The sequence below is a fragment of the Malaclemys terrapin genome, chromosome 12 (assembly GCF_027887155.1).
Source record: "Malaclemys terrapin pileata isolate rMalTer1 chromosome 12, rMalTer1.hap1, whole genome shotgun sequence".
NCBI lineage: Eukaryota > Metazoa > Chordata > Testudines > Emydidae > Malaclemys > Malaclemys terrapin.
The window spans coordinates 21,088,563-21,115,065 of NC_071516.1; the positions used below are offsets into that span (position 1 = coordinate 21,088,563).

At 50.5% G+C, this 26,503-nt stretch overlaps 1 protein-coding gene across 2 annotated transcripts in view; it reads right to left on the minus strand.

The window, feature by feature from the left end:
* The window catches only part of SRC (SRC proto-oncogene, non-receptor tyrosine kinase), a 71,423-nt gene that overhangs the window by 19,397 nt on the left and 25,523 nt on the right, over positions 1-26,503 (minus strand). Inside the window, exons 2-5 of one of the 2 annotated variants that reach the window (XM_054045700.1) lie at positions 17,817-17,891; positions 8,791-9,040; positions 8,381-8,480; positions 6,451-6,468 (exon numbers count right to left, since the gene is read on the minus strand). In XM_054045700.1, coding sequence (XP_053901675.1) covers positions 6,451-6,468; positions 8,381-8,480; positions 8,791-9,031 — 359 coding nt within the window. In that variant the 5' untranslated portion in view covers positions 9,032-9,040; positions 17,817-17,891. The remainder of the gene's footprint in view (positions 1-6,450; positions 6,469-8,380; positions 8,481-8,790; positions 9,041-17,816; positions 17,892-26,503) is intronic. The other variant, XM_054045701.1, reaches the window with a different exon arrangement.

The following is a 26,503-nucleotide window of genomic DNA, read 5'->3' on the forward strand; positions in this document are numbered from 1 at the left end:
GGCGATAGCCTTTTAAATAAGGAAACTCCTTACTTAAAAAGGGCACATCAGATACCCATTGAAAATACCTTTGGAGCCATCTGAATTTGAACCAAGTCTGGCTGAAGTGTGACGCATTGGAAATTCCAGAGAGCAGAAAGAACAGGGAAGCAGAGAAGGAAAAGAAAAAGAAAAGAAAAGAAAAAAGCAAAATGACTGTGATAATTAAAAAAAGCATGCTAGAAAAGACGGCCAAACAAAGGAGACTTGTTTGTTAAATGCAAATCACATAAAAGCAACAAGAAGGAAGAGAGGAAAAAAGGGGAGGGACAGAGCGTGAAAAACAAATGATTGAGGCATGAATGTCACTTAACAGGGCTTGATTGGCGCTGCCATTTACTTTGGTGGCAAAACTCCTTTTGAATTCACTGGGAACAGGATGGTCATGACTGGCGTCAGGTTTCGTATAATCTCTCCTGATCACTGATCCTGTATGAGGAGCTTACGTGATTGGGCCAGGAGCTCTCCCAGCAGAAATGGATCCAGTCATATAGGTGCCGACTTTGTGGGTGCTCCGGGGCTGGAGAACCCACAAAAAAAAATAGCGGGTACTCAGCACCCACCAGCCACAGATGTTTGGTGCAAGATTGGCAGCTTGGGGAAGGGTGAAGAACAGCAAGCTGGGGCCTGGGGGCGGGAAAAGGCAGAGTGAGGGCAGGGGGTGGAGCCTCATGGGAGGGGCCAGAGCACCCCTGGGGAAAGTAAAAGTCGGTGCCTATGGAGCCATGCTTCAGTACTGGGCTGCATGGGGAGCTCAGAGCTACTTCTGTGTTATCCCAGGAGTCACTTGAAGAAGCTGTCTAGGAGCTCAGTTATTCATGTGGTCGCGCACAAGTTGCTGGCTGCAGCCCTGGTGAGATGTGGTCCATAAGCTTTATGTGAAGCAAGCAAGAGGCACACAGCAGTGGCTCCTGCTCCATGCAGTGCGTGCTCCTCTCTCTCTCTCTCTAAATGACTAACCCTGAAAGCACTCCCTGAATGCCAAGGTGGTTTGGAATGTCTTTATCTTGCAGAATTTCACAAGTGAGGCCTCGGCTGCTGGGTAGACAAACTCTCCGTGTGGTTTTGAGAACACCGTTTCCTCAGAACAGAGGTGTCTCAGACTCCACCAAGCTGTTTCATAGACTACGATGACAGCACAAACTCCCCAAAAAGACCTCCTCCCTGCACTTTGAAAGGAAGGAGTGTATGTACCCCTAACACAGCACTTACACAGATCAGATGGCATGGCAGCCTGGGGAAATGGGCAGGAAAATTTTCCAGTCCAGACACAAAGCTCAAATATTCCTAACTGCATGGGCAAAAGTGCATCGTTTGCCCATGGGATTATGCATAGCCATTTACACATACAATTACTGCTACTGTGCACACATGCTTAGTGACTAGATGTACAAGTTGTTAAAATCTACTTTAACAAGTCTACTTGCTCACCTACACCAGGAGGATGGAGCCAATGTATATGCCCACAAAAGTGTTACTTGCCCCAAGTACAATTTTACAAGGCTGGAATTTGAGATGAGCCAATCTAGATTATGCGGATTCCTCACTGTAGTGTCTAAACACATCTAGGGCTATGAGATGGATAACGGGATAGTCAAGCCCACCATCTTGTCACAATAAAGTACGGCCGTCATTTCCATTAGCAGCAATCTGTGATGAGCAGACTGGTGAAGTGAGAAAACAAATCCAGGGCAACAACTTCGTCGCACCAGTTCCCAGATTTTCACTGGGGTCTCAGGGGATTCTTGTAAGTGGGTCACAAGCAGAAAGGAATGCCAGAAGACTGGGGAAGTTTTGTTCTATGGGAGATGGCAGTCACATATTACAGAGACTGTTCTATCGGAGTCAGATGGGAGGGAGGAAGGACGAGCATGTGTCTAATTTACTGTGACTGGAGGATAAACAAATCTACAAGAACTCTGCAGATTCCTAATAAGGGTCTTGAGAGACTTTACCAGAGGATTCATATTTTCAGAACAATGTTTCAAATGAATGGATAACTTGAGGTTTTTTTGAAGGCACATTTTAAGAGATGGTCTGAGTTAACAAAAGAAACCCAACCACACATCTTCCAGATCTGAACTCTCCGCCTTAAGCATGGGGAAATTCAGATCCACTGCTAGTCCCTCCCTGCACAATGGGCTAACCCAAAACCTGGATCCAGACCCCTCACCCTTTGGTGGCTCAGGCCATCTCATGACCCATTTTGCAGGTGTTTTCACTCTGTATAATGGTGAACTATGGTGCATCTGCAGGTGCACCAATACTGCCCTGTTAGCAAGCACATCTATTTACAAGGCCAGTGCAGTGGTGTTTAACATATTTGTGACAGTCACTTGTCCCAGTGAAACTGTCCACACAGCAGCTTTTTCTAATAATATGACCATGTTTGCATCTACCATGCTGCCCAATAAGATCTTGGAGCACTGAGAGAAAGTGACTTGCCCACCTGCAAAATAGCACTGCCCTGTCTCTCAGGGGTGTGACATACACATACATTGAAGGTTGTGAGGTGCTTAGATAACACAGGAATGGGGGCCAAATAAGTAGCTAAGATAGATAGCAACAGTGCATTCTGGGAAACTCATGTCAACTATGCCATCCTGCCTCAGCAGAGGCTACAGTGCCAGAGGAGATGCATGTAGAGCAATCCAGAGGGCAATGCACTCTGGGAGCTCTTACTAAAGAGGGAGGAGGGATAGCTCAGTGGTTTGAGCATTGGCCTGCTAAACCCAGGGTTGTGAGTTCAATCCTTGAGAGGGCCACTTAAGGATCTAGGGCAAAATCAGTACTTGGTCCTGAAAGTGAAGGCAGGGGGCTGGACTCGATGACCTTTCAAGGTCCCTTCCAGCTCTAGGAGATCTCCATTAATTTAATTTAAAAAGAGCTGGGAGGCCTGGCCAAACTGCTTACACACCCATGATCAGGATCCAGTCTGCATTGCAACACCCAGGACAATGGCAGATGGTGGCATCCTACCAAACTGTTCTCTACGTAGGTAGGTATGCTGCCAGTGGGCCACTCTGAAGAGAGATCCCTCTCCATGGAAAGGCATGGGGAATAGCTCAAGGGATTCCACACTCCCCCCATGCCACGGGTCCGTGCTGTACTGAATCCCTTACAGGGGGGACAGAGACTGGGCAACGAGGAGAACAAGAGCTGGTTGAAAAGTGAAACTGATGGGAAATTCTGAGATTTCAAAATTTGGTTTATTCTGGCAGTTCTGAAGCAGGGGCGGATTTCTAACCATATCAAGTTTGGGCGATCCAATTATTCATATGGGGGGAGCATTATTTGGGGGCCATCTCTACATTGCGTATCATGAGCATTTGAAATGGTCCAGTCAGCCCGGACATTAGCCTCTCATTAAGGGGTGGTAAATGTAGGGTTACCATATTTTGTGCCTCCAAATGGAGGACACTCCACGGGGCCTCGGCCCAGCCCCCAGCCCCGCCCACGCCCCCTCCCCAACTCCGCCCCCTCCCAAAGTCTCCGCCCCCTCCCCTGCTTCCCGCGAATATTAAATTCGCGGGAAGCCTGAAGCTGGTAAGGGGGGGTGTGGGGGGAGCAGGCGCGGCCCAGGCTGGCCCCCCGGCAGCGCCAGCCTGGGTCGGCTCGGGCCCTGGGGTGCCAGCCCTGGCCGACCACCCCCAGCCCGCCCAGCACTGCCGGCCCCCGGCGGCCCAGCGCACCCCCCCCCGCTATCCCGGCCCAGCTCCCGGCCCTGCGGCCCAGCGCACCCCCCGGCGGCCCGGCCCCGCGACCCCGGACCGGCCCGCGGCCCCGCGCACCCCCGGCTCCCCGCCCAGCCCCGCGGCCCGGCGCACCCCCCCGGTACCCCGGACCGGCTCCCCGCCCGGCCCCGCGGCCCGGCGCACCCCCCCGCTACCCTGGACCGGCTCCCCGCCCGGCCCCGCGGCCTGGCGCACCCCCCCGCTACCCTGGACCGGCTCCCCGCCCGGCCCCGCGGCCCGGCGCACCCCCCCGCTACCCCGGACCGGCTCGCGGCCCGGCGCACCGCCCGGCTCCCGGCCCGGCACCGCGCCCCCGGCTCCCCGCCCGGCCCCGCGCCTGGCCCGGCACCATGCCCCCGGCCCCGCGACCCCGGCCCGGCCCCGCACCGGCCCGGCCAAAGAGGCCCCGCCCGAGCCCTCCATCCCTCCCTCCCGATTTTCCCGGACATGCCCGGCTTTTGGGGATTTCCCCCCGGACGGGGATTTGAACCCCCAAAAGCCGGACATGTCCGGGAAAATCCGGACGTATGGTAACCCTAGGTAAATGGAGCGGGGCAGCTCTCGTTGCAAACTTGCTGTGCTATTCCACAGTGACTTTGGCAGGCCCACACACCTTTTATACGAGCTATGGCTATAGGCTACCAAAGCTCAGGGGCAGAGGAAAGGCCTTGCCACTTACTACCTTCCCAGCTTTTCAAAGGTGTAGTCCCCTCCTGGCTAGGCACCTGAGTCTCTCCTCAGGTCCCACAGGGGTCCACGCAATAGTCCTCTCTCACTCCAAGCATATGGATCCTTCTCAAGTTTAACTGAGTCGAAACAAGGTCAGCGACTCCAGAAGAAAACTGCTGAAGACACTGAGCTCTGTGTGGTTTCGGAGCAAACCCATAAACCAACCCAGATTGACTGAAAACCAAGCGTGGGTGGGAGTTTGTAACCCACGCAACCAGACACATTTCACGAGAGGTTACATGACTCTAGTTCCAATACTAAAGGGCCTGGATGTATCGCCAGGCAGGATTTTCCATCTGCCACATATTTTTCTAATGATACTTTGCAAAAGGAAAACAAAATGACTAGGTTTCGGGCTAACTGCATTCAGAACATGTGGCTAGAATGCCAGCTCTACTGCTAGGTCAGCGAGAATGCTTGACAAGATGGGTGGTTATCCCAGGAATGTCTGCACATCTCAGTGTGTTAGGCAGAAGATTAAGTTTTTTTCAATCATTCAACATGTATAGGTTAGTCACTCCCCTAACAGCACTGCGTGAAGCTGCTTTCTAAAGATGTTTTTTAACTCTGATAAAGTGAAGGTCACAGCAATGCGGTTACACTGGATACTGTGGGGTATGTCGTTTGAAACTGATGTATTTTCTCCTGCACACTGCACCTTAAAAGTTCCAAGAACTTTACCCACCCTGCAGAGATAGCCATTTTGTTCTCAGAGTTCCTGCAGCATGTACAAAGGAGACACACGTACTTTAGGATAGTGAGCAAATGTCATTCAGATGGAAAGCAGAGGTGCCTTTTGTGCATGGGAGTGGGGGGAACCTCCCCCAGATATTTGCACAATCCAGAATCCCCAATAGGCAGATTCCTCCTTTTAGGAGTACTCATTAGAAACCGAAGCTAGTGTTAGTACAAAATTAAGATTCCAAAAGTCAAACGTTCAAAAAGGGGTCAGGACACTCCCAAAGTTAAGGTTTCTTCTGCAACATTGAACTCCGCCACTTCGCACATTAGAGAGATTTTATGGCTTGAGTTAATAACCAAAAACACACAGGAGTTGGGAACTGAAAAATTCCATTTGGGTAACACTATACAAGTAACATAGCAGGAGAAACCTCACACGCAGGGAGTTATTGGACCTGCCAGTGCTCGATGTTGCAATCTTTAAGTGTTCCCTTCACATTTTAAGTTTCCTTAGTTTTAAGAAAGTGGCAAGGGAAAGTGTAAGAACCCAGATTGATGCGTCTCCCACAGCACAGCCTTTGCCAGCAGAGCATGCACATTCCTTGAAGCATGGTTATTCAGCCAGTGCACTTTAAGAGCTCTGAAATGTACCTATTGATAGGCTTGTCTGTGCATGCACACTTATTCAAAAGCACATACTTGGTTCCAACGAAGAACAAATTCAACACCTCTCCTACAGCAGCCCTTTGCACCATCCTACTTCCAACTGCATGCAATGAGCTGGCAAGAATGGCCACCGGGGCGGCTGAAGTGATCAAGGGGTGCAGCGCCAGGAATTTCAGAGAGGCAGGGTGAAAGCAGTCCCCACTCGGTCCTGCCTGCATCCCCCATTGCCATTGGAAAGCAGGGTGCACTGGTGGCTTGGATGAATGGGAGAAACAAAAAAGGGGGAGAGAAAACAAACAGGTAAGAAGTGCTTTGTTGGGACGGGATGAGGGAAGAAGGTGCCAGACCTGGATGAGAGGAGGGGACTGAATTCACACCACCGCAGTATGGGCACATGGATTTAGGCAGGGCTATTTGTAGTTAGAAAATGAACCTATAAAAGTTCCACTGGGGGGAAAAACAAAACAAAACAAAGGGGCCCAAATGCAAACTGTGACCGGGGACCATAAATGGACCACAAAACAACCCCCTCCCCAGCTGCCCTTTAGCTCACCCGGGAAGGAAGTTGGCTTTAAACAAAAAAGTAAAAACAGATACACACCTGACATCCACTTTTCTCCTAAATGAAAGCATGTTGTGCAGGAGAGAAAGAGACAGGGCTTAGATTAGAGGTACCGCACAGGCGCTGGCGTGGCTGGACAGTGACTGGGAAAAGTGTGCATGGAGAGATCTCACAAGGCAATCAAAAGGGATTTGAGATCCTGTCGCCTCGAGTGAGGCTGTCAGCAACAGAGGCAGGAAAGCATAATAAACCCCCTGAGAGGTGTGATTTATTTAAAGACGGGGGAAGTTGATGCCACTAGACAGAGGAGAAATTTGGCAGCCAAGGGGCACCATGAGTAACAGGACAATACCTCCCAATGATAGTTTGTTTTGGCGAGTGGTGGTGGTAGGGCAGGGAAAGTGGAAGCCAGTTCTGGCTCACCCTAGAGGCCTATTAGGAAGGGGCCTGGCCCCAACACTAGGGCAAACTAAAGCTGATCTGGACAATGCAACTTTCAATAAGAGCCTCTAGGTCTAGCTCACCCCAGAAAGCACCTGCCACAGACACCTCAGATGCTTCCAGCAGCCAGAGAAACAACCAACAATCCCTCTCCACAGCGTCAGCAGCAGAGGGCTGTTTCACAGCTTATGGAGGGGAACTGTGAAGTGGTCCAAGCACAGAACTGGGAGCCAGGGACTCCCGAGTCAGACGCCAACTCTCTCTGTGGCCCTGGGCACAGCACTTAACCTCTGTGCATCTCGCTTCGAGGGGACTGTGGTGACTTTAGTGATTGTTCTAAGGGAAGATGCCATTTGCATTCTATCAGTGGGCCCTGTGCATGCTCGCTGCTCACCTCCCTTTGCTGTTCCTCTCCAGGACCTTCCCAGAGCACAGACTGCCTCTAGCTCCATACCACCAACCCCGCCCGAGCAATGGGGAGAGCAGGCCAGATGCAGGACCCAACTCTAGGAAGAGAGCGGGACTAACTCAGTAACCCCCAGGATTTCCCAAATGCCTCATTCTGCTGCCCAACTCCTTCAGCGCAGGCTGCCTGGGTTAATGCAGTTCCCTTGGCACCTAAACCCCCCACCCTGCAGGGCATCACATCAAGACACAGAGGGCTTCACAATCTTCCCAGTGGATCCTCTTGCAGGGCTAGCAGGTGTTTGTTACCCACTTCCATGGGAGACCCTCATGGACCGTAGGATGCCTGTCAAACCATCTGAGGTGCATTCACTGCCTCTGCCCCTAGATATACATCACATCCAGTGCTCAAGGGATGGGCAGGACGCTGGGGACTGAGACCTGGGGGCACCATTATTTCACAAAGTAGAAGAGAAACACCACAGGACTCCAGTCACAGGTATGCTCCTTAGAGCAGGTCAGTTTCCTTTCACTGCCTCTTTGAAGGTTGGGACTGGAGCCTCTCTAGCAAGACACCTTTGGCCAGCGCGCTGGGCAGCGCTGCAGGGAACCATACCCAGCCCTCCCCAGGCCTGGGGCGGAGGGCTAGGGAGGTAAGAAGGGAGGCTGCTTGAATGGGGCAAGCTGGAGGATCTCATTAGCTGCCCATCACCACCTAGTGCTGCACGGGCTGCTACATGGCCCCCAAGCTCCCTGGCTGGCAGCAGCCCCAGGAGACAGGGACGGCACCTTGTGGTGCTCTTGATAAATCCCCTGGGTCTAGCTCAGGGGCTCTTTGCTAGCACAGGAGACACAGCCCAGCCCTCCTCAGGCAGACAGCCGCGCCACCAGGCTTTGGGAAGGATCCCAGAGGAACCACGTGCAAACACCAGGCAACAGACGTGACCAGACGGGGGTTAAACATGGAAGAAAGGGGAGAAGCAAGAGGGAGAAGAGCAGTTTTGAGGCAAGAACATTACCAGCGGGGCTCCCCTGAGCAGCAAGGGTCGAAACCCCTCCAAGGGAGACGCCAGCCCACGCAGCAGAGGTGTCTCCAGCCCAGCAAGCAGGCAGACACACTTACGTGTTGTTGACAATTTGGAGGCGCTCCCCTTTCTTGAAGGAAAGGTCTGTTTCCGTCCGTGACTCATAGTCGTAGAGGGCCACAAAGGTGGTGACTCCACCTGAAACAGACCCAAACTCATCCTGTTAGCCACCCTCCTGCTCCAGGAAGCATTTGCCCCTCCATGGCAATTAGCCGTGAGCTGGGCTCGGCACAGCCTCTGCTTTCCTCATGGCATTTGCAAGTCTGGATTCTCCACTGCAGCCTTCCTCACACCTGGCAAAAATGGCCCCCACCTGCCATACGCCTCCCCCGCCCCCCAGCCTAAGGCTCACGGTTCTTCCTCATTGAGCGCGTGGCTCCCTTCTAACACCCTCCCTCCTCCAGACGCCCCTCCCCCTCTGGCAGGTCAGAGCTGACGTCATACTGACCAGCTAAAGCCCCTGAGCGCTGCGGGGACATGACTGTGTCGGACGTATTGAAGCCTCCGAAGAGCTTCGGCTCAGCTGCCATGCTCCCAAAGGAGCGGTTGGGGGTCCGATGGGCATCGGGGACAGGCGTCTTGCTGGGCGTTTGAGAGGAAGGGTAGCCACCATGGTGGGCGTTCTCAGCAGATTCCAGGCTGCGTCTCCTCTGGCTGGGGTCTCTGGGTTTGCTCTTGCTGCTCCCCATGGTCCAAAACTGGAGGAGAAGACAGTGGGGTTAAGCTGATCCCTGTGGTCTGGGTGACACGAACGTCTGCCCATTAGGGTCTGGACTGAAGCCTCCAGACCCCTTGTGTGCTGGCCAAACAACCACTGCTCAGCTGGCAAACCTCGCATCACAATTGCCCGGGGATGGGCTCTACTTCATTATATTCAGGCACAGTCTCTCACTTCCCTGTATTAGATAATGAAACAGACCCAATGCACTTGGTAAGCGATAGTCCAAGTACCAAAGAGAGGCAAACTCAATAGCATTACAGTAGAATGAATAATGCAGAGCACACGCCTTTCACGAGTAACCAATTAGACAGAGACTAGCTACAAAGATCTGGTCCAGAGTCCAGGAGTGTTCAGATCCCTCTGTAGTACATGGGGATCATTCTCCACCCAAAATGCCAAGCAGCCATCTCTAGGTGGGATGATGCATCAGCAAACACAGAAGAATGCTATAGAAGATCTAATTTCACACTGCAGCAGGCACTTCAACTATGCTGAACGTACTTACCAGAGTTCAAATTTGGCCCGGGCAATAATAGGACTAGGCACTCCAGGAACTCTATGGGAAATTTAAGGTCTACAAGCAATCAGGACTTCAGGTAGAGGATCCGAAGACCATCTGCCCTCGCTCAGCTAAGGGAAAAAACAAGTCCTAGGCTCCAACATTAGACAGCTCTGAACTCTGCTGCTCCCCTCGGACCACCCCCACTCAATAGGTGAAGTGTTCAGACACCAACTCCCTTGTGGGCCCACTTTCCCTAGCACATCTCCTCATACCCACATCCTGCAGCGGGCCTGCGGGTCCCAGCATGTTTGTGCATTACTCTGTGGGAAAACTGGACAGCGAGAGCAGATTCAGAATGGTCAGCTGATGGCCAGAGGTTCACCATTTCCTTCGGGGGCAGGTAGGATAGCCGGCACCCATTGCTCATAGGGCATCAGACAGGCACTGATCTGCAGATCATCCAAGGCCGGGGAGGTGGGTCTCTAAAATCCTAGAGCCATTCAAGATGTGCTACCACCATTGGCTTCCAAAATAAGCCTTTTCCATAATCCTCCTTTGACTTTCTGCTCCCCCAAAGCTCGCCTGAACAGCAGCGAAGGGTCCTGCCTGTCCCATAGCTTGCAGAATTATCCCAGTTTCAGAGAGGCATTCTGAAAGCAGGGCTCACAAGACCACAGAGGCATCACTAGCACTTCATATGACAACAGTCATTCCACATCGCAAAGCAGCATGGTGTCTGACAAGAACGTTACACGGGACACAGCAGAGGGTGATACAGTAATCGCATCCAGCAGGAGACTGTTACGTACAAACGCTCCATTCTATGTCCCTATTAGGGGACAGGCAGGAGCAGGGGGGCTGGAACAATTTGTATAGTAGGGGTGCTGAGAGCCATTGAACCAAACTGTAAACCCTGCACATGATGGAAACCATTTCAAGCCAGGGGGTGTGGCAGCACCCTTAGCGCTTTTTGTTCCAGCACCTATGGGTAGGAGGAGAGGAGTCTGATCAACTTACACAAGTAATAACTGCATCAGAAGTTCAGACACAACTGCTGGATCATCACTGGAAAGATGGGATTTTAAAAATTCCTAAAGATTGTGGGAGAGACCCTACCACCTAGAAGTAGCCCATAGGACTCAATAGTTGAGCATTAACACACATACTGCGTGCAGATGTGGTCACCCTGTCTCAAAAAAAAGATATATTGGAATTGGACAAGGTTCAGAAAAGGGCCACAAAAATGAATAGGGGTATGGAATGGCTGCCATATGGGGGGAGAATAAGAAGATGTCTCTTTTCCAAGCTGAAAAGTCCAACTAAGGGGGGATATGATTGAAGTCTATAAAATCATGACTGGTGTGAAGAATTATTTAATCCTTCTCATAGCACAAGAATCTGGGGTCACCAAATGAAATTAATTGGCAGCAGGTTTAAAACAAACAAAAGAAAGTATTTTTTCACACAATGCACAGTCAATCTGTGGAACTCCTTGCCAGAGGATGTTGTGAAGACCAAGACTAGAACAGGGTTCAAAAAAAGAACTAGATAAATTCATGAAAGATAGGTCCATCAATGGCTATTATCCAGGATGGGCAGGGATGGTGTCCCTAGCCTCTGTTTGCCAGAAGCTGGGAATGGGCGACAGGGGATGGATCACTTGATGATTACCTGTTCTGTTTATTCCCTCTGGGGCACCTGGCATCGGCCACTGTCGGAAGACAGGATATTGGGCTAGATGGACTTTTGGTCTGACCCAGTATGGTCATTCTTATAGTCTTAGGTAACACACACGGTGTTCTGATTCTGAGCATTTTAGGCAGTTAGTGGCTGAGCTCCTTGTATATATAAAAACCCTCTGTCAACTCAAGATCACAGTCTATAAATACCTTCTAAATAGCTATATAAATGAAGGACGGGAATTATTTGTGGTCTCTGAAGATGGCAGGATACATAGCAATGTCCTGAAGCTACAGAAGGAAGTATTTAGGCTAGGGGGCGGTTCTTAATAAGCTGAGCAGTTGAGCAAGGGCCAGAGAAGATGGCAGAGACGTGTGATGCAGAAATCTGAGAGCAGGTTAGATGAAGCTGTGCAGGAGGAAGTAACAAGGGATCCTGCAAACTGCATGGGACCAGGTGGGAAGCCCAGAATGATCTTTTCTGAGCAAACTTCTCTCTGACAGAAGCTTAAAGAAGGGTGTGAGCCAACAAGTTCAAGTCTAGATTGTTATGGTCATGTCAGACAGAGAAATTCGATAAAAAACAAAATACTCTGGCTGGAAGGTTGCAATGTAACACTACTTTATGTCTTAGAATTCAGAAATAACGCACAAGAACCCAAACAGAGAAGACGGGCTGCTCCCTCAAGGTAGCGATGCACAACTCAGTGCCCCTTACTTTAAAAACAGACTGACGCCAAACAACTGCACCTTTGCAGTCACATGCTTTGCTACAGAGCTCCCTAGCCTGCAAGCAGGATCAGGAACCCTGTCCATCTTCCTTCTCTTAAAGGGACAGCCTGCAATTCCAGCACTGTTTTCAATACACAACACACCTACACAGAGCCAAGGAGGTTCTGAGCCAGTGTTCCAGTTGAGGAACCTCATCTCCACTTAGGATTTCTGCGAAGTGGGATTAGATAGGCGTGGGTGTATGGGTCTTTGCTTTAGGGAGCTACCTGCATCTTAAATGGAAAATCCTTCCTTCTAATGGAATGAGTTCTGCTTCTGGTCTTTATTATTAGATCCTGTCTTCAAAATAAACTCCTTTGTTTCTGAAAAAGCCGAGGTTGTCTGCTCACTTCCAACCTCTAGATCGAGGGAGCATTTTTGTTTTTCTACAAAAAACAAAACAAAAAACAAAAACAAACAAACAAACAAAAAACCACACACACTTACACATTATTAACCTTTACTATCATGAATAACTCCACTGATTTCAATGGAGCTACTGATGGTAGTAAAGTGGAGCATATATGTCAACATTTGCAGGATTGGGACCCTCATCAATAGCTAAGGAACTAGGTGTCAGGAGATGAGAGTTTTCTTTCTGACTCAGACACTGGGAGACCGTGGGCAAAGTCACTTCCCCTCAGTTTTTCCTCCCCATCTGGGAAGTGATGATAGTATTTCTTTACTTCAAACATTAAGCTGCGCAAAGTGCTTGGAGACCCTCAGGCTGAAGGCACAACAGGAACACAAAACCGAGTCCTTGGGCAGGCCAAGAGATTTCTGTGGCAATGGCATCTCACAAGGGAGGCATGGTCATGGCAAGGTCACAGCTTGCCTGTGCGTGGAGGGAAAACAGGAGACAGACCAAGGGAATAAGGGTCTTTTAAAAATAAATAAATCATGCAGAAGAGTGATACAGAGAGTATGATCTAGGACCGGGGTTCTCAAAGCTGGTCCGTCGCTTGTTCAGGGAAAGCCCCTGGTGGGCCGGGCCAGTTTGCTTACCTGCCGTGTCCACAGGTTCGGCCAATCGCGGCTCCCACTGGCCGCGGTTCACCACTCCAGGCCAATGGGGGCTGCGGGAAGGGCGGCCAGCACATCCCTCGGCCTGCACCACTTCCCACAGCCCCCATTGGCCTGGAGTGGCGAACTACGGCCAGTGGGAGCCACGATCGTCCGAACCTGCGGATGCAGCAGGTAAACAAACCGGCCCGGCCCGCCAGGGACTTTCCCTGAACAAGCAGCGGACTGGCTTTGAGAATCACTGATCTAGGAGACTGCTGTTCCTCATGCGCTGGAATACTTGGCATGAGGAACGGCAGTCTCCTAGATCAGTGATCAGACAGGGAAAGACAGAAACATTCCCTCCTCTTGCCCCCAGTTCAGCCTTTTGTTTTTTCCTACCTCTGTCTCAGGTGATTCAGGTCTCCCGCCATTTGTTCCCATTACTGGATTCTGCCCTGCTAAATTCCATCTGTGGGTGAAGGGAGGAGGAGACACGCACAATGCAGGGCAGGGCCTAACCGCACTGGTTGTTTTCCACCATTACATAGGCAGTCACAAGTACCCAAGTCGGCTCAGAATTTCCCCTGGAAACAACACTTCCCCAAACGGAAAAAGACTAAGTCTCGTAATATGGTCTGTGTGTAAGCGTAGGGATTTTTCCTAATCATTCTGAGTCACTTTCTTTTAGCCTGGTGAGCGAGTCTCTGAAAGACAGACATAATGGGCCTAACTTAACCGCGCTATAATGCATTGCAGTATCCCTTTTCAGAGTCCCGCAAGAGCCTAGTGTCAGAGTATTCACTGGGACTTGCCCAGATCAGTGTGTAGTGGGAGGAGAAGAGAGAAAGACAATGGGCCAAATTCTTCCTCGGCTGAAATCACTTACACTAGCAGTGAACTTGGCCCAGCCAGATGACTCCTGGGGAAGACAATGGGCAAAGGGACTGGTGGGACTGACACTTTACCGCTCACACAGCAATTGGGTCCCACAGGAGCTCGTGTGTACATCACCACCACAACTCATTGAAATAGGCTTCAGAAAAGGACCAGGCCTTTTACGTGAGTAAGACCGGCCCCTGCAGTTGCACTAGCTAGAATACAATTGAACAGGACCAATCATCCTCTTGCTTCAGGAGCCAACCCCGCACCTTGTATCAGAGAACTGGTGTATTGGGGGGGGATGGAGGCCTTCATCTAAAGCACCCAGAAATGGCCACTCATGGCTAGCCCCTTGGTTACTTGTCACCTCTGGAGATACTTTCTGATCTGCTTAGGCCCCCACAGGCAGCACAAGTTTTGATGCCCTTGTTTCAGACTCCTGGGGATGTTTCTTTCCCCCACCCCGCGTCCATTCACAAGTGGGGCACGCTAAGGCAACCCTACTCTCAAGAGAGTCCTTGTCCATCTGCAGGGACTTCTTTGGGAGAGAGGAGTCCTGAACTTTCCCTTCCCCCACCCACTTCGAACCACTGCCCCATGTCAGGAGTCCTGCTGGTAGGCTCCAGCTGAGCGCGCTGCCATGCCAGGCTGGAATACCTCGCAGCATCCGTCGGGAAGTCGCCTATGAGAACAAGAAGTTAGTGGCAGCACACTACCCACTGTGGAAGTGTATCAGGCGTCTCCAAGTCAGGGACTATCCAAGTAGCCTCTAGACTAGAGGGAGGGCTCCACCCCCAGTACCTTTCACAAGTGCACGGTTTGTGCGTTGGATTAGAATCCCAAGTGCTGGAAACCCCCACCCCTCCACGGGTTTACCCTTTTGAAAAAGGAATCCACTAGCTTCAGACTCCTGCTGAATCACAGTGTGCACTGCTTTGATGAGGCCTAATTTGGCCTCTCGCTCACACAAGCTTCTAGGGCTTTGGCTGCAGAGCTAGAACACACAGACCAAAAAGGAAGTGCTGTAGGGCACTGCCCTTCGTTATACTGCTCCACTGGAGAGAGGGAAACAACGGCACATACAGGGCCACTGGCCAGGAGACACAGAAGAAAGGTAAGCCAGACACCAGGCTCAGAGTGGGACAGAATTCAGGGGTGTGGAGGCAGAGAGGTGAGCAGCTCAGACCTATCCTGGGGACGTCGTCCTTCCTTTACTTATGCTACATACTTCCCAAGCTCTCCTCTGCCCTGTGTTCAATCCTATCCCCCCTACTCACCTATCACCAGCTCAGCCCCGCTTACATTGGCTACCCCTACTAATCCAACAGCAGGTCCTCTCTTGGAGCCCAGCCTTCACTGGCAACCCAAACTAGAAGGAGGGGCGACAGAGAGGAGGATTGAATGGCAAGTTCACTCAGGTCAGGTGAGCTTTTTATAATGCCTGATTTGTAAGTCCTATATGAGGTGCAGGCAGCTAGCCCACCCTCCCATCCCCCACTCCCCTCCTCCCAGGAAACCTCCGCCTCTTACACGCTGTAGGATCACAGCATAGATAGGGAAGGGCCATCGGCATAGATAGGGAAGAGCCTCAGCGTTCCTCATATACCCACTGGCTTCTTAGCAGGCTCAATGTCCACCTCAAGGTAGTGCCCCAACATCACTCTTCCCCCCTGGAGATGCCGCCAAAACCATTTATCTTCCTCCCCTCCCTGTGCAAAACAGAAGTCATAGAATATCAGGGTTGGAAGGGACCTCAGGAGATCATCCAGTCCAACCCCCTGCATAAAGTAGGGCCAATCGCCAATTAAATCAGCCAACAGATTTTTGCCCCATATCCCTAAATGGCTCCCCTCAAGGATTGAACTCACAACTATGGGTTTAGCAGGCCAATGCTCAAACCACTGAGCTATCCCCCCCATGTCGAGTCATCCAATCAACCTTTGGGGAAAGAGCTGTGCCTCTGAAAGAGCGAGAGGCAATGCCAACCCTCCAGCTAACAGTGGCCCATCAAGAACTGGCAGTGGACAATAAGTTACCATATTGGCAGAAACCTGACTGCTAACAGCTGGCGGCAGCCACGCTTCCACTCTCAGGCAAGGACAGGGTTAAAATTCCAACCTCTGCCTGCAATCCAGGAGGATTCAGCAGCAGTACAAGGAGATCTCCAGCCACCCCCTCCTGATAAAACCAGGAGGGTCAATGCCTATTCACTAGTCTAGCAAAGGAATTTGTATTGCTAAAGAGTGGCACAGGGGAGGCCTGGGGGAAAGGAGTTATTAATGACCTGTCCGGGAATGTGCTGTGTACAAAGGTCTCGGGGGTGACTGTGAGAGATCAGACACACTCTGCCAGGAGGGAGAGAAAGAATGAGCCACGAAAGAAAAGGGAGGAAAGACAGGCTGCGGGGAGGAAGGAGAGAATACAGCTAGTTGAATCTACTGCCCAGTTAGCCTAGAGCCTTCAGGAGGCTGGCTCCTCCACTCCCTCCCACAGCTAGTTCCATCTCTTCTAGCCTTGTTAAATGAGTTACTGGGCTTAAAGGAAGCTACCAAGCTAAGCTTGTAGTATCAGCCCCAGCAGGAAACAGATATTGGACGCTTCCCTGGGGAGCCTTTAGTCCTAGCCACAACAAGATCAGAACTGTGCCAACTTCAGTGTGGTTGCAGCTGAACGTGGCTGCTTTCACCTCATGAGAGAGGCCTTTTGCCTTGTGAGCACGGCACGTTACAGGCAGAAATTGGGAGACAAACGTCTGCACAGCACCACGCTCTCTGCACTGGTTTCTAGTACAGTTTTCCAGGCTCCCACTACACTACCAAGGAGACCTGCTTGGATAACTGGAAGCTGCAAAAATGGGTCCAAGCTTCAGGTGCAAGAAGGAAGCTGCCTAAATTATCATCATCCCCAAAGCCGTTCCTACATCCTGCCTTTATTGCGGTAGCACCTTGGAGCCCCAATCCTGGAGCAGCAGCCCATTGCATTCGGCATCGTACCACACACAGAACAAAAAGATGGTCCCTGCCCCAGAGACTTTACAGCCTGAGTCATCCGGGTTCCAAACCACGTGCAGAGCCATACAATAAGGAAACAGAAAAGCATATTGTGGGGTGGGAGAGGGAACAAAGTGCTGTCACTTTTCGGGAGAGGGACCAGAATCTGTTGACTTGTACATTTCCTGCCTCCCACACCCATCCTCCCCCCAAACAAAAACCCTATTGTTTTTCACATCATTTCCCCCAGTTTAAAAATAAAAACAAACAAACAACGGCAGCACTAGATTGTCACAGGGAAAAACATATTTGTGGTTCCATTTCACATCTGGTTTGTCAGCGATTAGGATCTCACAGAATCTTTAATTTGAAAGCTCCCGTCCCCTCTCCATACCAAGTGCAAAAGCGGCCAGCATTCCCAAACGCTTGCTCCTGGCTGATTAGACCTGGTATAAGGAAGCAGGCTTTTCCGCGACTGGATTAGCAGAGAAGGCAAGTTCAGGCACACAGGAGCTCTCTGATGATTTCAGCTCAAGGGAAGAAATCACAATGGATGAGTTTGAGGCCATTGGTGGGATGAGTTTAAGGCTTCAGCTATGTGTCCAACAGGCCAGTTAGAACTAAAAGCATCATGCCCAGTTTAGCACAGCCAGTGGGGTCTGCTCTGGAAGCACCAGCTGATATGGAGACAAACCTAACCAATAGATGTACTTTTCTCCACAAAGCTTCCACGCCGGGCAGGACCAGGTAATGTGCGTCATTCCCATGCACTGGGACGAAGTCCACCCAGCTAAAGGTGCCTATTGCTTAGGGAACTAAGTGCCTCAAAGCAGAAGATTTCGGTTTCACTTTGTGACCTGTTGAATAGTCACTGGCAGAACTCTCAGACCCTCTTCTCCCCTCTGCCCAAAAAGGAAAAGGTCTTACCTCGATGTGTCCAGCTACAGCCTTTCTACAGGGGCAGTGTGGCCGTGTGTAAAGTCACCTCAGCTCTTCAGGAATCTGAGACACAAATGAAGTGAAAGGTTACCACAGAGTTCTCAACATGCTGCTCACTGCATGCTGCTTGGGCACCTTCCCAGCACAGATAGCCCCATGCTTGCAACTTTCAGTACTCCAGCTTGAAATCCGTTTCACACCTCCTCCCTCTACTCCAGTCCTCCCAGGAAGGGGGGCTTCCCATCAGCCTCCTAATTAGGGCAAGAAGAGCTCATGGGAAGGGCTAATTAAACCCAGTGAGGCTGTGATCTCCACCCTCCTCACCTTCCCCAAGAACTTTCTCGCTTGGTGGATCTCTGAAGTCCACAACAGCCAGCCAACATCTGCTTCTCTGATCGGTCACGTGTAAAGAGGGGACGATTCTCTGCTCCACTTAATCAAATCAACAGGGTAAGGAAGGGGAGGTTGTCAGTGGGCAGCCCAGGGCTATCCAACCGAGCTTGCGCCTGAATGGGTATCTGAGTCGTCACCAGTGTGAGAAACTGCTCCCGGCCTGAGCTAGGTGGGCCAGCGCAGTACCCAGCGCTGCGGTGTCTCTTCCTAGGAACTGTGGGTTTCATCTCAGAGGGTTTAGACACAGATCCAACCCCACCCCCCAACTAGCCTGCACAGATCAGCCTGAGCAGCCCTGTGCACGGATGTAGGTTTCCTACTGGGCTGGCTGGGGGAGGACATCGTAGTGCTTGTGAGAGATGCCGCAAGTCCTGCCCCCAGAGAGAGCACAGGGACAGCACAGGTAGCGGCAGAGCAGATAGGCCCAATATGCCATCCAAAACATCCCAAAACCCCCGGGTGAACTGGAGGCTCAGGTTTTAACTGGTTTCTACCACCTAGGTTCCATTTCTTGAGCATGCTCAGGCTCTTGGACCCCTTTCAGCTGAATTTCTTCTAGTCTGAAAGCAAATCCTTTCAGAAGCGTCACCAGTGCTCTCACTGACATGATGTGGGTCCAGTCACATCATTGCCACACAGGTCACTCCTTGGAGTAGTTATTAGTTGGAGTTCCACCTTCAGAGAGTTATTCCTCTAACCCTCACCCCCAACAGGGGCACAAGGAGTTTAAAAAAAAAAATCCACTAAGTCACTCATTTTGTACTTCTATAGCAGCTTTCAGAGGCTCCCAAAGCAACACACACACACACACACACACACACACACACACACACACACACACACACACCTTCAATCCACGGGCAGGGAGGGGCGGGGGAAATATACCAAGAACATATATGCTACCCTGAAATGCAGCCACTTCTGGGATGAACGCCGCAGCTATAAACAATTTAAGGCTTAGTGGAGGTACAACACCACTACCTATTTGAAAATTCAGGGGAAACTCAGACTAGAATTACTGAATTTGGGGTTTAACTAGGGCATCTCGAGCAACATCCTTACTCTTAAAGTGCTGTGGGATCATTGAGCACGAGAAATGGCCAGGCCCATGCTTTCACATTTCATCCAAATGACAAAACCTGTGTCAAAAAAATCTAGTGTAGACAAAGCCACGAAGTGCCATTGATGTTAGCAATGGTGGGTGAACTAGAATAGATCAGTCACTGGTGTATTTACCACAGTATCATCTAACTTGGCTCAGAGCGGGGCTCAATACCAGTGGCTGCCTGTACCTTTTACCTGAGAACTCCCACCAGCAGAGCTGCACAGGTCAAAGGTTTTAGAAAGAATCGGTGTAGACAGGGACCAAATGAGAGCACACACTGCTTCTGAGCATCTAAGATTGCCTTTGAAATCTTCCATCAAAAACCTGACCCAGCCCCTGCTTAGCTTGAGAATTAACAGGATCCCAAGACAAGGGGGTATGGCAAAGGCTAGAGTTGTGGGGGGAGGGGAGGGTGTTTTTGGTTTTTTTAATATTCTGTTGCACTGGGGTGGATATGAACAATGGATTTTATTGCCAGGATCTAAGCAGACCCGGCCAACCAAACATCTCCTCTCAGTCCCACGGGGGTATTTTGGCTGGCAGTTTCTGAGTACATTGCTTAACATGCAGCAGATGCGCTACAGCACAGTTTGATATCCCTCCCTTCTCCCTGCTAATAAGTTTTGCCACTATTTTTAGTGAGGTTGATTAGAAGAACAAGCAGCATTTGACTGACAGCTCTCTAAGACAGAACAGTTTGTAATTCGTACTTGACTAATATTTGCTCGATGTAATTGCACAGCAGGATGCGTGGATTTCAAGTTACAGTCTCAACTCAGGATTGCAGTACATACAAATAAGATTCCCTTCCCACACCCATACTCCACTGCATTTGACAGGTCTACGGAGGCTGCATCCCTTGGCTCTGTCTGATTCTGTTAGAGCCGCAGTGAAGTTCTGGAAAGGGAATCTTCCTAGTTGCATTTTTTTTGGCTGATGCTCAGTATTTGAATTTCACTGTATTTAGCAAGATGGGTGACTAGTCTGAATCACATTAAAAAAAAAAAAACCCTCATGGCTTGAGCTGCTCAGCATGTCTGATCAGATGAGATGCTACCAGTGAATGAGGGGATATTAAAAAAATTCCACCAAGACACAGAAGAAAAAGCATCCATGGGAAAAGAGATGGATTACAGGTCTGGTCGGGAAGATAGACAAGGTAGTAACAATTCAGGCACTGGACTAGGACTGTAAAGATTTGGAGTGAAGTCAGTTGGGCCAGGACGTCATCCTGGGTTCTATTCCCATCTCTGCCACCGACCTGCCATGTGACCTCTGGCAAGTTACTTCCCCTCAGTTTCATACCCCCCACCCTATGTCTCTTGGCTGGATTGTTAGCTCTTTGGGGCAGGGGCTGCCCCTCACCAAGTCCATACAGTGCCTCTAGGTACTCCTGTGGTACACAATATTACTAAGGGTGGGAGGATGGCAAAGGAAGGGAAGAAGTTACAGGAGGAAATATTGAAAACCCTAGACAAGCTGTACAACACCTCCTGCCCCCAGCACTGCTGAAGCCTCTATATGAGCACGTAAGCATTGCCTACCCTAGCTTTCCGGGGTCTCTCTCTGTTTGGCATCAGCCACAGTGGGAAGTGTTTGGGAAGTTTGTCTAGCATAGACCAGGCTAATCATGTTCTGGAAGCCGGCACCCTTAGGGCTCTAACTCCTGGGTTAGGAGGGCTCATCCCAGGGCGGATGGTAAAAACCTTTTCAGAATTTCCCTCTTGCTAACATTGCACTGTCCACTCTTTGCAGGTCAGGTTGGAGGTGTAGAAACAATTTTTGCACCATCCTGTCTGGGGATTTCGAGAAATTATGGACTCTTCTTTAAGCTCAGCAGAAGCCAGTGTACAGAATATTGCTGCCTGCATCTATGGTGCCAAGTGACAAAAGCCCATCTCAAGATCTCAAAGCACTGGAAAGTCTCCCCCATCCCCCCCGCTTTAAAAAAAAAAAAAAAAAAAAAACAGAAGGGGACACAGAGGCAGTGAAATGACTTGCCCAAGGTCACACACTACATCAGTGGCAGAGTTGGGTTCAGATACGCACTCAAGGACTTTGAATTCCAGCCCAGCACCTCTCTACCAGACCATGCCCAGATGCAAGTTGGTCTATGCTGAACTTGAAAGTCCTCCATTCTAATTAGGGATGGTTGATAAGCAGAGCAGTACAGGTCTGTCTCATCTTACACTGGGGTTATGTTCTGCAGTCAGCGTGTAAAGCGAAAATCGTGTATAGTCAAAATTACATTGAGGGTAACGGTGGGCAAAATCGCCCGCACTACAGGTACAGTATTAGAATTGTTATTTTTCTCTTTTTTTGGGGGGTTTTGTTTTTGCCGACCGCGTAAAGCTGAAATTGCGCATGTTAAATGCGCGTAAGATGCGACAGACATTTTAATAAATACTGTACCTGTAGTGCGGGCGATTTCGCCCGCCATTACACTCAATGTAATTTTGACTATATGCGATTTTCGCTTTACGCGCTGACTGCGGAACGTAACCCCAGCGTAAGATGCCACAGACCTGTACTAACAAGTAACGCAGGCACGTCCCTAGCACCTTCCCCCCAAGGATCTTAAGCACTTCAAACTAACAGATTAGTCACCACCACCAGGTTTAAGCACGATCCCCATTTCGCACAGAAATCTACTAGGCACAGACGGGTTAAGAGACTTGCCCAAGATCACAGTAAAGCAGTGATGGGGCCAGGATTAGAACAGGCAGTTGCCCAACTCGAGTCTTGTGCTCTAACCAGACAGCCACCCTGCTTGGCATTAAGTCATCAGCGCCTGCTCTGCCCATCTTTACTCTGCCAAATAGTGGCAGCTTGCAATCCCCTCTTCAAGAGGCTTAAAACGGCCCGCTCCCATAGACACCGTTGGAGGGGCAGGAGGGAAGCGAGATACCAAATAGCGAAGGCGTTTGTGATCCATGAGATCTGCCCTTTCCTTGGAGCTTTGTAGCATTTTCCAGCAGCCAAGAGGAACGTTTCCCAAATATCCAGTTCCAGGTTTTCACCACAGCTCTTCCCTCCATCCACTACCCTCCACCCACCCCAAGCTGTGGCACTGATTAAGACCAAACAGAGGGGAGGGAGCTGGAGAGGGAAGCGATGGATAAGCTGAGACATGCAATTCCTGCCCTCAGGAGACAGAACAAGACAGATCTTAGCAAATGGCCTCCCCACCCCCAAAAAAGCAATTAAAAACAAGGCACTCAGCTGCATAGTTCAGCTTGGTTCAGATCATGGTGCTTAGACAGCATTTCCTCCCGCCCGCCCCCCGGCTTCATCCACAGCAAATCTGGAAAGCTGTGGGGTTGTTAATTGAATGAGCCACAGGGTGTGAAAAGAAAGCGTTGGCATATGGAGAGTAAAAATTAACTGTCGGGGAATGCCTCCAGACCTGGCCAGCGCTGCTTCCACTCCTTTGGATCGGCCAGCCCCCGGAGGCCCTGGAGCGGGCGGCGTTTCGGTTTGTGCTCTGCATCCCATCTGCAAGCCCATCGCCGCATTTGTTCTAGAGAGATTCCGTACACGTGGCACGGGGCCTCCTGCCAAGGAGAAGGGCGCACCGAGCTAGCGCCTGTATCGTGCGCGCCCCTCCGACAGAGTCAGGATAGGCCCGGGAAGGGGAAATGGTGGAGAGGGCGAGAAAAAGAGCCCTTTGAAGTGAAGGCATCACTATCATATCCATGGCCATTAGCTAGGTGTGTTGTGGTAGCACCTAGGAGTCTCAATCATGGTTCAGGACCTGTACGAACATGGACAAGGCAGTCTCCACCCCAGAGAGCTTGCAATCCACTGCTAAGGCAAGAGACCCCAGGCGGATGCAGATACAGGGGAACCTAGAAGTTCTGGTGTGCAGCATGCTGACAACGGTCACCGGTGGGGTCAGAGCCTCCTGCTCCAAAGCAGAGCGCCTGCCACCTGAACCTAGGGGAATCTCCACTAGCTGGTACCAGAATGGGGCCTATGGCACAGTCCAGAGGGCAGCAGTCTGCACTCTCACACTACAACATGCATTCATCACAGGGGCAAGAGGCTGGCTAGGTGCCTATGGGTCTCATCTGGTGCCTCCTACAGGACCCACGGGGAAGAGAGAATTTCCCTCACAAGTTGAGAGCCACCCCACGGGATGGGGCAACAAAAGGGAGAGTCTCCCAGCAGTTCATACCGAGCCAGGATCTCCTGCCCCGAATTCCCCCTGGAGCTGCTACCCCGGGAGTTTAGAAGGGGCAAGAGAATGACCCCAGTGACTTACGTCTCCCTTGGCAGAGCAACACTTCGCCAGCTGCAGCCCGAGGAAATCCAGCTGCATTGAAGCCAGTCTGTCTCCTTGAGAAAGACTCGCCCGCCCACTGCTCCCGAGTAGAGAGGCTCCTTGTACCCAAATATCTCAAGGCCGGAGTGCTATCAGTGTGGCTTTTACAGCTTTCCAGACTGGTGGAGGAGGGGAAGCGGTCTCCTTTCCAGAAGGGCTAAGGAGAGAGACACCCACACACCATGTTACCAGACCAAGATCTGGAGATACCACATTCTTGTTTCTATTACAGGAAAGCAGAGGCCTTGGCAAATAGTGTCATCTACAAAGCAAAAGTCCCAAAGCCCTAGGAATGGTGGGGCTCAGGCCCCACAAAGGATGAGATCATGCTCCTCCCCTTGGGGTACTGTACTTAGAGCAGCGCGCTAGGCTGGAGGTGTGAATCCTAGCACTAGTACGCGGATCCTATGCAGAGCATGAAAATCCCCTCTCCTCATTACTGGCAAGTGCAACCTGTGCCTTCAGCCTGTGCAGAACTGAAGCTTTCTGCTAACCAAAAGTCCACGTTTCTAGCCCCTCTGGTTGGCGGGGACATTTTATATATGGGAGCCAAGTGTGAACGGATGCAGTGTTGCCTTCCTGAGTCAGCAGATAAGCAGCTTTAGTGCCTCTGCTGCAGCCTGGGAAAGCTCTGAGTAGCAGCAGAGTGAAACCGTACTAATGTCTTGCTGTTTTCATGGCTACTGTTCAGAAGAACCCTGTAGTAGGCAAAGGGTCAGTTCCACTTGGAAATAAACACGCAGCAGTAGCTGAAGCAGGCACTGGAGAGGACCTCTAAAATGCCACTGCATTAGCAAAGACACTGCCTATTACAGCAGCCAGGAGGCAGGGGAGGTGGGGGGAAATAGAGATGGGGAAACCCTCTGCCCTCCCCAGTGCCGAGGAGATCAGGGAATGAGACCACCCTCAACCTTTCCAGTTGTTGGGAGACAGCTGGAGGGGAGGAAGCTTAAGAGTCAGTACACATCTGCTAGCCCCAAAGAGGATGGAGGCCCCAGTCAGGTCCAGGGCCAGCACCCTGGTAAGAACCACAGCATCTCCCTCTTTTTCAGTAGCTTTTTTGTGAGGAGATGGAGAGAAAAGGGAGACTTCTCACAAGGGCAGTGATTGCCCCTGGATAGAGCTGGTTGGGAATTTGACAAACCCCTCTTCACTGAAGAGCGTCAATTCCTCGACACTGAAACTGACCCTGTTTCACAAACAAATAATCAGGTGACTTGGAAAAACTTTTTGGAAAGAGCTTCAAGATTGGAAAACATCAGAATGGGAGACTTTGACAAACAGCTTGGTTTTCGAGTCAATGACTTTCTGTTTTGAAACTTCAGTAAATTAGACAAAAAAAATCAAAACGGAGATGTTTTTATTGATCCAAATTAAAAGCTTATTTTTGGATTTTCAGTGCGAGGTTGAGTTTTTGACCCAAATTTGGATGGTTTCAGATATCTCCAGATGTTCACAGAATGGGAAAATAGTTTCCAGCACAGCTCTACCCCAGTACAGTAGGCTCTGGCTAATAGGGGCAACTTCAGCTCTTTGGTTAACTGATGTCTGGGAAGTTTTGAGTACTGATCACATGGCTGTAATACTAAAGTCACAATACTAAAATTAGAGCAGTTGCATCCTCCTATCTCCCCATCCCTGGGATGGGAGGTGGGGAAAGAACAGTGAGCATGGCTCCTAGCTAGGCCCTGTTCAGAGCCTAATTCTGAAGGTAAATATAGTCAGTCAAACGGAGACAGGCTTTCCCCTTTAATGGTTTGCAAAACCAGACGTTAATAAATTCACCTGCTTCATGCCAGACTAAGAAGTGGATCTTTTAGGCTGGCAAGAGGGACAGAAGAGACTATGGCTATGTCACACTACAAGCGCTATGCAGACATTTCCTACATCGCAGAAGGGGGTTTTACTGTCACTGTAAGTAATCCATCTCCCTCAGTGGCGGTGGCTAGATGAATGGAAGAATTCTTCCATTCATCTAGCTACATCTATGCTGGGGTCCAGGGCAGCATAGCTCTGGCTCTCCGGGGTGTGAATTCTCTCCCCCCCACCCCACCCCCGCCTCCTGGAACGACATAGCTAGGTTGATCTAAATGTTAAGTGTAGTCCAGGTCTCCATGCAAGAGCGAGTGAAAGTACAAATCTTACACATCAGAGAGTCTGAGGCAATAGAGATTGGGGGGGGGGGGAAGAGCAGAGAGAAAGTATTTCTCACCCACACTCTCAGAGTGCTAGAACTATACAAGAGAGAGTTCCAAATGTTGCATGGCTGATCTTGTCTATTCCATCTCTAAATCTTGAACTTTTGCCTGTTTGGGTCTCAGTCTTCACAGAAGAGGCCAGAAGAGAGAATTGCATGGAGCAACTCTAGCCTGTCAAAGTGGAACGGGTGTAATTAAAGGGCAGGATTTCCGATTACAGGTGGGCATGGTGCCAATCTCCCCAGTGCAACTCTTGCAACATCCAAGGCAGTGGCTCCAAGGGAACAGACATTTTTATGTCTTCTGGTCTTGCAGACCATTTGTTAGGGGGAAGTGCTGCAACTGGAAACTTGCTATCCTGTTTCAGGATGCTGTTGGGATTAACAGATTTCAGCGTTAGTCCCTAACATTTCAGGGTCTCTCACCTGCCACATGAAGACATCCTAGTGCTTGCAGTCAAAGAAGCTGGATGGTTCTCAACCAAATGCTCGGATCTAAGCTGCTGCCAAGACCTTTGGACAAGTTTAGATCCACACTTTGCAACCCATACCCAGGGGAAGGGCCACACTGATCCCATCACAGTAAGAGACAAGACAGCATGTTAGGTCAAAGGGTTCTCGTGCCAGAGTCATCTGTAGAGTGGGTTGTTCCCAAC